This window comes from Centroberyx gerrardi, chromosome 22 (assembly GCF_048128805.1).
Source record: "Centroberyx gerrardi isolate f3 chromosome 22, fCenGer3.hap1.cur.20231027, whole genome shotgun sequence".
NCBI lineage: Eukaryota > Metazoa > Chordata > Actinopteri > Beryciformes > Berycidae > Centroberyx > Centroberyx gerrardi.
The window spans coordinates 7,300,225-7,316,819 of record NC_136018.1 but is presented as its reverse complement, the minus strand read 5'-3'; the positions used below and the strand labels follow the sequence as shown (position 1 = coordinate 7,316,819).

Genomic DNA, 16,595 nt, shown 5'->3' with positions numbered 1-16,595 from the left:
CTGCAGACGTCATGGTGTAGCGGTGTAGAAATGTGGAATTTCCATTACTGTGATCTGTGGACTCTGGGCTCCAGACCCTGCGATCCCACTCTGGGGGCCAGTTACAGCAAGTAACGAGAGCAGGGGAACAGGGTCATAAATCCTGCCCGCTTTTCTCCAGAAAGACTCTCCTCGTTTTCCTCCCTCCCTCTGTCCCTCCTTCCCTCCCCAGTTCCTCCATCTCTGCTGCTCAGGCATCAAATAAATGATGGGAAACCTAAATGTAACAGTGTATAATATTACCACATGTTGGTTTTCAAATGCCTCTAGACAGGCCGAGGCTCCGCTAAAGACCATCGACAGCTTTAATGTGGCAGGAAACGAGTTCATTACCTCTCTTACGGGTCTCTCCACCTCTCTTTTCCTCCCTCTTCTGCTCTTTGTTTTTTTTTTTTTTATCTTCCAAATCACACTTTTGAGAGAAAATTTCACTCCTTTTACACTTTCTTCACCAATGAAAATTAATTCATATCACATAAAACGATTCTATTCTCTCAGCCCCTCGTTATCTCCCTTATCAGATGTGGCGTCCGTTACATCTGATAGTGCGAGAATGGTTTCATCTAATAATGTCGTTTGGAGTTTAACTGTTTGGAATGAGCGGAAAAAAAGAAGCCCTTCACTGCCTCCGTCTCCCATGATACCTCACTTTTTGAGAGGGGTCAGCTTGTGAAGTTTTTTTTTTTTTTTTTTTTTTTTTACCCCGCAAGCGTCCGGCGGGAACTGCACAAATATGCGCAGTCATGCACACAGCTGCGGGGTGTCCGGACTTTCTCTTGTAAGAAATGCAGCAGGCTTTTGTTGTGTGTGTCTATCTCTGTGTTGCTGCCCTTTTGTGTGAGCGCTCTCGCCTAAATTAGAGATAAAAGTTCATTTGAATTGTGGAAGTTCAAATACAGCCGGGAAACGTATTGTCTCGTTCCTAGTTCCGAACCGGAGAACGGAATTGAACAGAACTCGTTTCCCCAAAGCGAGCGCCCGTTAGATATTCCCTCTCAATCATGTCAACATTTTGTTTCGGTGATGTAGCAGCTTTGTGAAACACCCTCCTTTGTGGTTTGGCCAAAATTTCCACAGGTCTGCATTTAAGCCTCCCAAAGCTTCATCAAGCCTGAGCCTGGCACCACCACGCAGTCAGCCCCTTCATGATTAAATATCAAGGAACTCCACTTGACATTTTATTAGTCCAACAAGATGGATGAAATGGCCAGAATAAAGTAGGCTGTGTCTGTTCACTTTCCCACCAGCGCTTGCCTTTCTTCCGTCCAGCCTGCTTCGCTTTCCTCCCCTCCTCTACCCGAAGTATGTATTAGGAAAACGTGATGGATTTCATTCTGAAAAGGAGATTTTCACCGCTGAGAAGGAAATATATATTTTTCCGTCTTATACCTGATGCTCCTGTTCTTCTCTCTCTCTGTGTCTCTGCTCTCCCTCCCTCTCTCCCTCCCCTCCCTGCCTTCAGACCTCCTTTTCTACCTCAGATCTCTGTCTGAAGGATTAGCCGTCTCCAGCAGTGTGTCTCTGCTGTCTTGTAGCGGTGTGTATTGTTTGTGATTTGCTCAGGCCCGTCCGTGCGGCTGCTCATTTCAGCAGCCCAGTGTGATGTGGTGAATTGAGGTGGATCACGCGGAGCCGTCTCAGGACCGGACCGCGGATGCACGCCGCTCCTCGCAGCCCTGGGCCACACTCATTCTCCTCACCTCCCTCACCTGAGAGAGGGGCTATACGCGCAGACGCACACACTCATTACCGACTCGTTGGGTAGCAGAGGGCGATGGGGTGTGGAACCTGACCCTGTTTAGCTGCGGGCGTCCGCCGGGTTTCTGTGTAAGGCATCGGGGGCCATCGAGACACTACTGGAGAGGAAAAAGGCGAGATAGATGTACTTCCTCCCTGTTTTCAGAAGTTTAACACTTCAACACCCAGGAGTCCCCTCCTGTCTTCTCTCTAGCCCGGGGCATGCCAGAGGAACTCCAAACACTGGCTGAGAACAACGCTCGCTCCACCTGTGCTTACCGTTGACTCTCGCTTTGAAAAACAGCAATCAAGTACGTGATTTTCGGCAAACTGAGATGAAGGCGGATCGTTCCGTGCAGATTGCTCCGCGTTATTTGTAATAAGTTCAAGCACGGGAGAGGAAACACAACAAGAGAACCTTTTTTTTCGGTCTGATGTTTGTTTCCTGATTCCAGCCCCCTTGAAATTACAGGAAAAAAGGCAGACTCATTTTGTGTAATTTCACTTTAATGTTTTGATTTTTTGCCATATACTCTTTGTTGATTTGTTTTGGTAGACTTTCTTATCTCGATGGCTGAAATTACATTTAATTGCGGTGTGGAAAATGATTTTCCAAACAGCCTGTGAAAAGCCCCTACTGTGTGACAAACCCAGACGTAAACTTTTCTGGTTTTTTTTTTACAAGCCTGCTCATTCACAGCGATTGTGTTCGGTTATAAGTCGGAACAGGCGCAAGCGCTGAGAAGAAGCGCTTCTGCCGTTATGATAAAGCGTAATCTGCTGACTTCGGACAACTGTGAGCAGCGCTGCGGGGACTTGATCTAAAACAAGGAACATATTTCATGTGTGACACACCTCCAGCGGGTTCACCGGGGCAGCAGTTACACCCAGAGCCTCTGACACCTGGACCCGTTTGTTATGACTTGAGCCTGTCACACTCCCTGACTCCTGCTGATAAACATATGTTATCACACCCATAGTGAGGAGTAGTACGTGCCTGCAGGGATGTACATCTTTCTGGCAGGACAAGTGCGTGTGTGTGTGTGTGTGTGTGTATATGTACACGAACACTACCAGTCAAAAGGACACACCACATTTTTCTTTATTTTTACTATTTTACACATTATAGAATAATAGTAAAGACATCAAAACTATGAAATAACACAAATGGAATTGTGCAGTGACCAAAAAAGTGTTAAACAAATCAAACTATCTTATATTTTAGATTCTTTAAAGTAGCCACCCTTTGCCTTGATGGAAAGGCAAAGGCTTTGGAAAGAAATTCATACATGGCATCAACTTCACTATTTATATTCGTCTAAGAAACAAATTTCAAGCATTTAAGAATAAGCCTTTAGATCAAAATGGCTTTAAGAGAATGAAAAACATAGAACATTCAATCAGGTGTGTCCATACTTTTGACTGGTAGTGTATGTGTGACTGAAACACACAGGGGGAGGAGACAGAGACACAGAAAGAGAGTCCTGGGTATTCTGGACAGCAGCAGCGGTGTGTGTGTGTGTGTGTGTGTGTGTGTGTGCACTGACTGTGCAGTGCATGGGAATGTCTGGCACGCCTCCAGAGGTATCCCACAGAGAGGGAATCCTGCTTGATGTGACCATGAATAGAAAGCCTCCCCGCCCCCTGAACCCGCCGGGCCCTTTGATGTCAGGGGGTCACACGGACCCGTCCCAGCGCCGGGGGGGCATAGTTACCCCAGACGCCTGGCAACCTCCCCGGGCCCTGCCAGGGCCAGGCCCATGCCCAGCTTCTGCCTCGCCAGAAGAGCTTAACGCAGAGAGAACTGCCCATCAAGTTCAGATTAGACGGAAGTGACGGTATATTATCTGTGGATGCTGATCGTAAGGGCCAAAGGACAAGCTCCTAGTCTTGAATTGCCACTGAAATGCACTACTTGAGTTCAAGAAATTACAAAATATTAGATTCCAGATATGAGGGCAGCAGGTTTGATCCCTGCAACAGCCAAAGTGGGTCCATTAACAGCCATGTATCCTGTCAAAGTGTCCTTGATTAAGACTCAAGTTGCTCTGGATAGGCGCGTGAATCGCTAAAATCTAAAAGTTTTCTGTAACTGTGAACTTGCTGGCCTGCTTTAATGAAATGTCTGTGCTGTGAGTGCGAGCCGCCTGTCAGATCGCTAACAGACTTAGACCGAGCCATTAGCTGTGTGTAATTGCCACCAGAGGTGTTAGCTAGATCCAGAGGCAAAAGGCTTGATGGAAGACAGACTCTTTGGATCTGCAAATAAAACGAATTGAGTTGAATCACAGCTGCCCTGTAATTGTCATTACTAATATGGAAAATGAACCCGTTGGATTGTGCTTTTAGTGGCAGAACTTTCATGCTTAATGACTGACTTTAGACAATTCTAATAAGCATATTGGAAGACTTTCCCATCTCATCACTTTGCCAAAGAAGCCAGACTATCTCTCCCCTTTCTCTGTCTCTGTTTCTCTCTTTCTCTCGCCCTTGTCTTTTTCTCTCCCCTTGTCTTCGGCTCCCTTTCCTCTCTCTCCCTGGGTCTCAGCTGGCTCTGTTCCTGTGGCCCTTTGATCTCAGTGAAAGGGTTGGGAGCTTTAAAGTGCTTCTGTTTCCGCTGTCAGGAGCCCCTCTCTTCCTCCTCTCTGGTTTAGGCTTTCAGAGCGGTGGCAGCCTCGCTCCTGTGGCTGGGTGGGTGGGTGGGGTGGGGGGGTACGGGTGGGGGTGGGGGCGTAGGTTTCTATGAGGTGGTGAGGTTGAGGTGGGGAGGGGGAATAATGGGCGTGTGAGGCTGTCAGCCTCGGCCAGGAGAGGCCTTGACACCTGACTGATCCCAGTTCCCCCCAAAACCTGGTCTGGGAGGTGGAGACAGGCGCTCCTCTGCTCTCTGCACCTCGCCTCACTCAGCCTCTGGTGGCCGGAGGCATAATGCGTCTGGAAGAGAGACAGGTCCACCTGCTTCTGACCTGTGGCCCAGGATTTTTATACTACATCTTGTATCTCATATATATGAAAAGTCCATTTCCAAAATGCTATACATCCATTTAGGAGAAAATCGTGACTCAAAATATAGTGGATCCAGGCTGTAAAACGTGTCATTTTGTCAACCAAGACTTAACGTACCTACTACACTATAAAGGTCTCATGTGGCATTTGTAAACATATGCCAAATGAATGTGATACCTTGGTATAATTACTGTAAACAAATGAGACCATGGTTGATATGATTGGTAGCCCCTATCTCATGCAGGTGGTATTGTTAGTACTAATGTTTCTAAAAATGATTTCTCATAAATCCCATTGCTGCCTTTTGCAGAGAGAATCTTTGCTTCCTTGGACAAAGGTTTTTTATTTCGCTTTACTGAAGAGGATGAACTTGTTGGAAGTCATTTTTCTATAGTCCTTTCACTGGCCCTCTTTCTGTTTCGTGCCGTAAAGCAATCTGCCTTTGTGCCGTAAAGCAATTCAGCAGATTTCCTGCAAAATCCAACCCGATGGCAGTCGGGTTGGATGCCAGTCTTCTTGGTGATGGTCTCATTTGTTTACGGTAATTTTTCTAACGTCTCAAAATTAATTTGGTAATGATTTATTGATATTAAAATGTTACACATAGCCCCTTTCAGAAGATGTCATGATTGGTTTTAACTGTGGTTTTAATGGTTTTTGTTAGAGTAGATGTCATATTTTTCAGACTTTTTATTTCCAAATCTCATTTTGGGCCAAATCCAGTAGCTATGGATGGAGAACATGCTGGGCTCTGAGCAATCACAGGCAGTTATTGGATTATTGGATTTGGACCCACCAATTTCCTGTATACTTCTGCAAAGCACAGAAAGACAGATTTTTTTTTGTTGTTCATTTTCTTTCTTGTGCAAGCATTTCATCCTTTGAGCTGGACGTATTTTGCAAAGCGCAGGTCCTGTTTTAGCAGGGCACAGTGTCAACACCAGCAGGTCTAACTGCTGCACCACAATGATACCTTCTGTGCCTAAGTGAGGTCATCGGCCCTCGCCGCAGCTGTGTGTTTCAACTGCAGCGTCCGCAAAAAAAAAAAAGCTATTTCTTATTAGTGTTGATATAACCTTGCTCCAAACAAAGATTCAAGGACATTTACATGGACACACACCCCTCGTGGAAACCTCAACATATTTTGGGGTCATATTTACACTGGGAAAGTATATAGTCATCCAGTGAAATAAGATGACAGTTTAAAATCCGCAGACCGCCCCGTGTAAACATGCGATGTCTTAAAGAGGCGCTGGCTGGTTTAACACAGGCCACGTGAGAGGAAATGGCTTCCATATGTCAGGAGCTCCGGCTTTCCTCGTGCCCGGTTTGCAGGATATCTTCTTTGAGGGTTAATAGGAATTATAAACCTGTGGAGGGAAGTGGAGGAGCGGAGGAAAAGTTTTTTTTCGCCGCTCTGCATACCATGACCCTGGTAAGACAGAGCAGCCTGCAAACCCTGGGGTACAGCTTTGATGTAAATCTTAAATCAGGTGTAACTAAGACGCTACTTCGCTGGCACTGGGTGCAGACACACACACACACACACACACATACACACACACACACACACACACACGCACGCACACACGGGGGGGAACACTCATGCACACACACTGCACATTGTCAGATTACTTCCTTTCGTCATGTTGATTAATGCATACTGGCAGATGCTAAGACGATCAAGGCACTGGAGAGAGGGGCTGAACACAGAGGATGGGCCCTTCTCTTGCTCTCTCTCTCTCTCTCTCTCTCTCTCTCTCTCTCCCTCTCTCTCTCTTACATGTACATAGACACGCCACACTCCTCCATGCCATCCATCTCTCTCCTGTCCTCCTCAAATCCCCTCACACCTGGCTCTGAACCCCTAGAGACCTCTTTCCCTCTCCTCCCTCTCTCACTCCCCCCCTCTCTCTCTCTCTCTCTCTCTCTAACTCTTCCCCGTCCGCCCTTCCCTCCCGATGCACAGTCCATATCTCCACGTGCGCCCTCCCTCCGACTACTGTTCATCCTCTAACTGTCTTCCCCTCCCCTCGGCGGCCCTCCCTCTGCCTCCTCATATCCCGCGTTCTCTCTCCACACCTCTCTCCTTTCCCCTCCACCCTCCCTTCAACACCCTGCAAACTTTTCTCTCCCTTTTTCACCTGAAACGTCCCCCCCCCCTCTTCCTACCAATCAACATGTGCCATCTCTCTTCCTATCCGCAACACGCACGCTTTCTTCCCCCCTTTACTCTTTGTTACCGGCTCTTTTTGTGACCGCGCAACCCTCCTTTTTTCTCTCTCTCTCTTTTCCTGGCTGCCTGTTCTTATGCGCTAAATTAATTGGAAAAACAAGGCGAGCAGAGGCATTTAGCCAGGGTCAGTGCGGGGAGACACAGCCAACGCATGACAGGGTTAATCACTGTCACGGCGGCCAGAGTGGGTGTCTGGCTCTCCTCACACAGGCATGCGGATGTGGAGGGCCAGACTAGGAAAGAAATAATCAAATTCTTCTACCTTTCTTCCTGGCTTCTCATTTCTGTACCTAAAATGTCTCTATCATACATATCAGCCTTTCCAGAGACACAGGAATATTTGTTCCATTTATGGTGCTGTGGTATTGACACTTGCACTCCTTCTGTTGGTCGCTTGTAATGTTGGTGATGCAGGAATCTAAGTTTATTGTACTATTTATTGCACAGTAGAAGATCAATGGTCAAAATGTAATATAGTCTTATGGAGGTGTTCAGAGACAAATGCTTCAGACTCTGGTCCTCTCTATTTCTATTTCTATTTCTGTTTCTATTTCTATTTCTATTTCTATTTCTATTTCTATTTCTGTTTCTATTTCTATTTCTATTTCTGTGTCTGGTTGTCTCTGTCCCTGGTTTGGCCTCTCCTCTGTTCTGTCTCTTTCTGTCATCATGAGAAGGATCAGGTTTTCTTGTGGTTTCCTCAGTTGTATGTGTGCGTGCATGCATGAGTGTGTGTGTGTGTGTGTGTGTGTGTGTGTGTGTGTGCGTGTGTGTATGATATGCATGGTCAGCCATGTGACATCAAAGTGAACGTCACACTGCAGCTGTGTTGATCTGTGTAAATGAGGCATATAATGGTGGCATGTGGGCACATGACTTGCTTATCTCACACACACGCGCACACACGCACACACACACACACACACACACCTGTCAAGAACTCAATTGGAGGGTGGATTGCACAGAATGCCCTCAGCATGGCCTGTTTTGTGTTGAGGAAGTAAAATATTTCTCATGAATCATTTGGCAGGAGACGTGCAGAAACACACAAATCAAATGGAGGCAGTGTACAAACACACTGTATTTCAGTGTCAGTTAAAATCCCAAACTCAAATCTCACCTTTTACATCCTTTAAACTTGAACAACAAGGCTTATGATGTTCCTCTCTGTTGTCTGGACGACTACGACTTCCCCTCTCGAGAGGACGAGTGCTTCTTGTCGTCCATTCCTCATGTACCTGCTTCAGCATCACAGAGACACGGTGTCACACTCGTGAACTGAACGCAGTGAAAGCCTTGAAAATCACCCCGCAGCCCCTTTGGGCTAATTACAGAAAGGCTGCTGAAAACAAAAGTTGGTATGTGTGTGTGAACGCCTGTGTACACATATGTCTGTATGTGTGCGTGTGTGTGTGTGTGTGTGTGTGTGTTGTTTCCGCTCCTCAGTGCTCAGTGCTCATTATTGGCCCTGGCCTGAGCTCTTTCATTAGGGGGGCTGTGAAGTGGAGGGACAGCGGGGCCGGTGGGGGACCAGGGGACGGGGCGGAGGTCGTAATTGGGCTGTTCCGCTCCCCTGGCCTTGCTCAAGGTCACTGTGAGACAAACTCTGGGCCGGGACTCTCACTCTCACTCTCTCTCTCTCTCTCTCCTCTCTTTTCCCTTCCATCTCTCCTCCTCCTCACCTCCCTCTTATCCGACCCCATTCCTTTAAACCCCCACTCTCTCTCTCTCTCTCTCTCTCTCTCCCTCTCCCTCCCTCGCTCCCTCCCTCATCCTCTCCTTCTCCTGGGGTCTTTTGTCACAGTAGACTGGTCCGTTGGGGAGCCACAGAGGAGTGGAGGGGCTAATTCACTCTAATCTCTCAGCCTGTTAATGTCTGGCTGATATGTGGATTTCTCCACATCCTCGGGGGAAGGCCTTTGTGGTGAAGGCCATCATTATGAAGTTTCCTAGCCCTCCTAGCCAATTATAAGAAGGGAGACAAATTAGTTCATCTCGAACTTGGCTCCTAAGAAGTTTTCTTGATTGTTCTCAACTTTATTTCATGCCTCGGACCAGATAGATAGAAAGGTTTTTTTGCTATAAAAGAATAGCCTGATATTATTCATATTTTCTATTTTAAAAGAGACCACTATCTTGTGTGTGACCAGCCGATGGATTTTACACAACACTGTATCCGTCATGTGTAATGCAGTAAATTCTGTCAACTCAAAGCCAAGTGCAGAGCCATCCTGGAGAAGTGGTGTAGCGTTGCTTGTCTGGCGCTGGCTAGCGGTGAGCGTGGTCTACCGTCTCCCTCTGATTAAGACGCAGCGCTGAAAGCTGCCTTTGATCTGAGGAAATGTCTGCGTAGGGAGCAGTTGGAATGCAGCGCTCCCCTCTCTGCCTTGCAGATGGAGGGAGAGTGATAGTGTCACAGTCCATTTGTCTGGCCGCGCCGCTGCCAGTCCACCCACAGCGGTGAAGTCAAGGTCTGGACGTTCAAAAACAAGCAGAGACATACATGATGAAATGAGCATGATGCGCCTGTTTAATTTGGGAAGTCACTGGAGTATAGATGTTTTGTATGATAGTATTTGTTACAGCTATGCATCTTGGGAGTGTGATAGCCTGGTTCCAGACTCCTGAATCGCGTCATGCCTACTTCAGATTTTGTCGAGCGATTCAGAGAGTCTGGTGTTGCTCTAGTCAACAGCTTGTTCTCTCGCTCAGAGAAATAATCTTGGTGAAGTTAGTAAATATGCCCAGCATCATTGTAACTGAAAATAACAACGTCAGAGCGGCCGGATACGTCAGTCACTAGTGATTGGTTTGGGGAAAATCAACCCTCCACACACAGAAAACGGCTAACATGGAGACAATGTCAGACTGAATAATGGAGTGGTAACTAAATGGACATTCAGTCTGAATATCAGGCTGGGAGTGTGAATGAATCAGTCTTATTTTGAGTTTGTGTTATAGAAAATTCAAAGTATGCGTTTTTATTCTTTCTTTGTTTTCTCTCCCGTATCTCTCTGCAGGCCTCCTGCGCTGGCGGGCAGTCCGGCCTTCTCCGATATCTCCCTCATCCGGATCTCGCCCCAGCGGAACCCCTCTGTGGGGGCGGAGTCGCCCTTTCACCCTCCGCACCCCTACATCAACCCATACATGGACTACATCCGCTCACTACACAGCAGCCCCTCCATCTCTGTGCTCTCAGCCGCCCGGGGCCTCAGCCCTGCAGATGGTGAGTAAAGTGAAACATACACCCGACACACAAAGCATTATGCATACACACACACACACACACACACACATACGCAGCACAGATGCACACTCAGCACAGACCATCGACACTGCCTCAGCGGAGCAGAAATAGGCGATAAGGTCTCAGTAGACCTTTAAAAATAATTGTTATAATTGATTAGTGGGGAGTCGATAGTTGAAGCTATTAAGAGCGTTCTGGTGATTCTCCATATCGGTTTAATTCCTGTTTGAGATCAGAGGAGGTCAGGTGAGAGGCGGCCAGATCCATCTCTATTAAGACCCAGTGGTTAGTGAGATGTTATCTGAGAGAGGGAGAGAGTGGATGGGAGTATTATGAGTGTGACTGCATGCGTGTGGGTGGGGGGTGGGAGGTATGTGTGTGTGTGTGTGTGTGTGGGGGGGGGGGGGGTTGCAGGTTGGAAGGAGGCTAATCCTTTTGATCTGTGAATCATGTCAGAGACCTCTGGAGGATGCATCAGTGAGCGGCGCGGTCACGTACAGTTACACCGCTCACGCTGAGGGAGGGTCGGACTCAGGTTCAGGGTTGGGGGTTGTTACGCTGTCCTACAGGGAGCATTTGTTTCCTGAGATCTCGAGATGGATGTAGGACTGGGAAATCAATTAAAGTGGCCGTGCAGGCAGGCAAGACGGACAGGCAAGGCCAGAGGAAGGTTTCACCAGAACCAGATTGAAGCCTGGAGCTCAATTAGTGAACCAAGCCAGGCTCCACCCCATCTGTGAAACCAGGCTTAATCATCTAACGCTAATCAATAGTAAACTCTAAAGGAATACATCCACTTTCTGGCAAATAAGCTCTTTAATCAACTTAGTATTTAGTATGTTACAGTATTTTTGAGATGATGCAAAGCTATCTAGTACTGTCCAGCAGAAACATACACTATAGCAAACTCAATAGATACTGGACAAAGCAGAGGTGAAACTGCTACAGTTTCTCTCATACAAGAGTAAGTTTATCAAAGAGCTTATTTGGCAGAAATCGATGCACTCCTTTAAGGTCTTGAAACCGCTTGATGACCTCCCATCGCGGCCCTCATGTCCTCGGCCATGCTGGCTACAACCTTTAGACACTTCAGCAGCAGAGACCCACTCTAGTTCCCTGCCTTGTGTTGAAGTGTATTTGTGAAGAGGCAGATAGCAGGGGCGATTCCTCTGTACCGGGACACTTGACCTCTTCTCATCCAGGTCTGTGAAAAGCTATGTCTAAGTGAAGACCAAGAGTGTCTAGTACCAGCCTCTCTCAGCCTCCTCCTCTCCTGCTCTCCACTCCAACATTGCACTTTGTGGACAGGAAGTATGTACTCGAACTGAAACTCTCTACCCTCCAATTTTCCGTTACCACAACATAATATGCACCAGGCTCAGCTTGCTTTAAATCAAAATAGTTTCTCCAACCTACCACATGATCCCTTTACAGTTTATAATGCCGTGAATTGTGAATGAGGCACCTAATTACTCCTTTAATCAACCCAGTGATTAATTAACCCGTCAGCTTTTGTGTTGTTAGTATATCACCATGCTTACAGGGAGGCTCCTTCTTCAATATGCAAAGGTTTTTTCTTTTTCTTTTTTTTTTACCAAAAAGTACATTTGAATAATGATGAATTAATTAACAGAATCCGATGGAGATTTAAAGTGGGTGGGATTTAGTGCCACCCTCTTGCTACCACACATTTGCTTTCACAGCTTTCTTTGCTCCTCCCTCACACACAATATTTATCTCTCTCTCTCTCTCTCTCTCTCTCTCTCTCTCTCTCTCCCTCTCTCTCTCTCTGTTGAGATGGGGTTCAGAGGTAGGCTTGCCCCTTATCCTATTGTTGTGCTGAAGGAGCTCCCGGTGGCTCACCAAGTCCTGAGGCGCATCTCTGCCTTTCCACGTCAAGTGCCACACTGACAGCCTTCCCCCACTCCCCCTTTGCCCCCAGGATCACACTCGGATGCCAACATTTCTGATTTAGAAATTCCGCAAAGCCCTTTTCTGCGCATGGATAGAGAATGGGGCACATTATGGTTGAATGCAAAAGCAAAGCTAAAGCGGAACAGCGAAGACAATTAAGAAACTCCCCCCTTCCACTTAAGACATAATACCCAGATCGAATTAATTTAGAATTTTTTCTTACATTCATTCAACCAATCAGGGATGCATATTGCAGGCATACAGGCCGGCCTTAGGAGGAGATCTTTTCATACAGCGTTTCTTTATTTATTTTCTCTTTTTTTTTCTTCAATTGGGGGAAAAAGACAGGAATTAGCCGCAGCACTCTGTGGGTCTGAACCGATTCCATATTTGCATCCAAAACCACAGTGTTAGTCTTTTCCCTCTCCCTTTCTTAGAATATTTGCATAAGGAAGCCCACCGCCAGATGTTTATTTTTAGGCGACGGTTCAAGGACTTACAGCACTCTATAACTAAGGGAATGACTTGGAAAAGAGAGGTATTTTAAGAAAGAGAGAGACAGAGTGAGTGAGAGAGAGAGAGAGAGAGAGAGAGAGAGAGAGTAGAGAGGAGGCAGAATCTTTTGCTATTTCTTTATGCATGCAGATCTATCTGGGCAGATTTAGGCCTTTTGTTTTCCTATGGAGTTTAAAGGAGCAGAGTAGAGGAGCAGGTTGCGTATCTGCATACTGCAGCTCTGATGTGTAACACGTAAGCACCATCTCTGGCATAAGACGAATCAGCCTACATACTCATATACCACACACACAAGCACACACACACACACACACACACACACACACCCATGCACACTCTCCAAGTGATCAAGGAACAGTAGGAAGAACAGAAAGGGCCGTTTAAGAATTGTATTGTAAGACAATGACTTATGCTATGCTTGGCATGAATGCATCAATCACACACTAATGCATACTAACTGTAATCTCTGAGCAAGCATCCGGTAATCCCATGTGGGACTCTCGACTTCAGGTGGTGCTCCCTATGCAGCTGTTTTGCTTAACTTGATGGTGTTGCTAATGTGCTCATTACTGTTCTGCTGAGCTGATTATCATCTAATGTAAATGAACGCTGGCTTGTAATGCAGTGCAGGTGCATTTCCTGTCGTGTCTTCCTCATCGCCTAATTCTTTTTCCTCCTCCTTCTCCTCTTTCTCTCCTCTTCCTCCTGTACCGCTCTCCCTCCCTTTCTCTCCTTCCCCACTTCTTCAAACGCACCCTCTTGCCCCACCTTTCTCAAAGTTTTCCTTTCTCGCATCTTATCTGTCTCCTCTTGCTTTCCGTCTCAATCTCTCCCTCTCTTTACCTTGTGTCCTCTTGACCCATCCCACCGCCCTCCCCAGCCCCGCACACAGGTCTGACTACAGCGGAGTATTACCACCAGATGGCCCTGCTGGCGGGCCACCGAAGCCCTTACGCCACCGACCTGCTCCCCTCGGTGGCGTCCACGGCCGGCGCCGGCAGCAGCGCCCTGCACATGGAATACCTGCAGGCCATGGAGAGTAAGTCTGCACCGATCTCATAGATCTCATACCGCTACACTCATGACTCATAGCTGATGTGATATAGACACACACATTGGTCCGTTTCTAATCAAGTCTCTCAGAGTAGAGTGCTGATCCAGGATCACCAGCTAGCTTCCCATGACTATCTCATATATATATTTTGGCCCTTTGATACCGCCGAGTTCAGATTCATAAATCAGGTCTTCACAACATAGGCCAATGAGAGATGAGTCAGTGGAATTGTATGATTCTGTTGTTCATGTTTGAATGTTTAGGTCCTTTTACACTACTGGTCAAAAGTTTGGACACATTTTTTTATTATTTATTCATTATTTTATTAGTTATTTTTACTATTTTCCACATTTTAGAATAATAGTAAATACATCAAAACTATGAAATAACACAAATGGAATTATGCAGTGACCAAAAAAGTGTTAAACAAATCAAAACTATCTTATATTTTAGATTCTTTAAAGTAGCCATCCAGGCTTTGGAAAGAAATTCATACATAGGCATCAACTTCACTATTTATATTTGTCTAAGAAACACATTTCAAGCATTTAAGCATAAGCCTTTAGATCAAAATGGCTTTAAGATAATGAAAAACATGTGTGCAACATAGTGCATTCAATCAGGTGTGTCCACACGTTTGACTGGTAGTGTATGTGTATGTCATTGCATATTACATTTGGTGGATGCTGTTATCCAAAGCGCCTTACGGTGCCATGACTGCATGCATTTTTAGCATGGATGGCCCCAGTGGGAATTCAACCCTTAACCATGGCACTAAAAGGCACATTCACAGTAGGCCTACACCTAGCACGTACTATATATAGATCAAACTGCAGTCCAACCATGCCAAGGAGGGAGCTGCAGCTATACTTTGACATGATTTAAATGAGCTATTGTCTTAATGTGTTGGGCTCAGGACTGTGTGCAGAGGACTTATGCTAATGAGTTATTTTAAAGTGTAAATAGGAAATTAAACGCACACTGAATCTTAGGAAGGTCGGACAGCCTCACCCCGCTCCCTTTGATGAGAATGTATTTAGTCAGGCAGACGCCGCTTTCATGGAAATCCGGGGTGAAGTTCCCCCTATTCCTCAGAACAAACTAATTAAAACTAGCCAAACTTGTGCGGGTATCAGAAAATTAATTGCTATTAAGTGGGAATTGGAATGTCCCACCATTCATCACTGGAGAAATCCTTTCTTCTGTGTCACTTTTTAAGATTAATAGACTGAAACAAAACAATTAGGGCCAAATTTCAAGTGGAGATGCCGGCTCCTCACTTAAAAATCGCCTGTGATCATTGCTAGTAATAACTCATCATGTTTCAACAATGTGTGTTCCACGCCTGAAAAATTAACACTTTAAAGCTTTGTTGGGTTTTTAGAAAAAATATACAAAGAGCAGAGCGTATCAAGAGGCTTTCACTAATAATGTGCTCTACCATGTTACGGCGGCTATTTTAGTCTACTTCACATCAATGTAATTACCTTCAGAGAGAGCCGGGCTAATGAAACAATGGGCCTGTCCTGCCTATTTGTGCTTTAATGGGCTATTGTCTGCCTCCTTACTGCCTAATTAGCGCTCGTGCTCATGGATCACCATGCTAACATCTGTATTTGGAGTCTTTATTAGTTAATTTTAATTTCCTTTCTATTTTTTCCTCGTGATATTATAGTGTTTTCCTTATTAATGGGTTCAGTCTCAATTATGTTTGAGCTTTGTTTTGAACACCGAAATGCAACTTTCATAACAACATCCTGGTTAATTGTATTTATTGATTATAGTTATGCAGTCTAATTGCAGTAGATTTGCAATAATTTCATCTGTTCAGCAAAATCTACCTAAAAAAACATCCATAAACAAATAGTGACACATAATTTTTATGTTTGACATTAATTATAATTACACTCATTATGAGAATTATGATTATTGCCATTTTGATTTATTTCTAGACTTAGTGCCTTTACATCTCATATATTGAGATTTCTGTTGCACATATAAATTCTGTACAGTGCGATACTCTCCCTGCATCCCTTCCCAGCGCCGCTGTGATAGTGTCCCTCTCAGGTGGCCCCCAGGTGTGTCGGCGAGGGTTCAACTCCAGGTTTGGAACCGGCTTTTATTTCCAATGCCGTCAGTCCGGCCTGTCTGAACCCTCCCTGGCCGCGTGAATTAATGACGCGGCGCCTAACCAGCCATCCCGTCCATAAATCAAGAGGAAATTAGAGGGACAGTCCTGCTACGAGCACGAGACGCTCCTCTCTCTCTCTCCCCGGTTGGCCGATTTATCATTTGGTGCTGTGCATTAATAAACACCACTCCCAGGAGGCTTTGCAGTGGTGGGACGCTGCCCCTCCCCCCCGGCTAAACCCCCTCCTAATTCACCACAAGTGGAGGCTGTCCCTCAACACTCGCGTGGATCCGGCTTGTTAAGTTAAAGAAAAGTGTTTGGGTGTGTCAGGCAGAGTCACAGGTCACCAGCAAGGTAGGGATTCGATGTAGAAGGCTGGATGTAGTTTATTCCAGGAAGATAAGGTATGATTTGATATGCAGGAGGATGAGTTATATGATTTGTGCTGAATGAAATAAGTGAAGAAGCAGACATTTCAAGGAACGTCACATGACTAACATATACACTGTACTGCATTGTGTTGTGCGATCGCGTGAGCTCAGGGATTTGTGTGTTATTGTGTGTCCCGCTGTGTATTTCTATGTGTATATGTATGCTGCCCCTCCACCCCCCTCTTCCTCACTAAGACATCAAAGAGAAAGGCGGCTTTTCCATACGGGGCCACAGCAATGACAATGTAAAGGGGGTGTTCCTCTCCATACAGCTTTATGCTGTA

The 16,595-nt window shown here is 45.9% G+C and overlaps 1 protein-coding gene across 2 annotated transcripts in view; it reads left to right on the top strand.

Annotated features, from left to right (window-relative positions):
- Window positions 1-16,595, top strand: part of gli3 (GLI family zinc finger 3) — a 97,575-nt gene that overhangs the window by 59,686 nt on the left and 21,294 nt on the right. For both annotated transcript variants that reach the window (XM_078291327.1, XM_078291326.1), the window contains exons 5-6: window positions 10,039-10,244; window positions 13,576-13,734. In XM_078291327.1, the coding sequence (XP_078147453.1) occupies window positions 10,039-10,244; window positions 13,576-13,734 (365 nt within the window). The remainder of the gene's footprint in view (window positions 1-10,038; window positions 10,245-13,575; window positions 13,735-16,595) is intronic.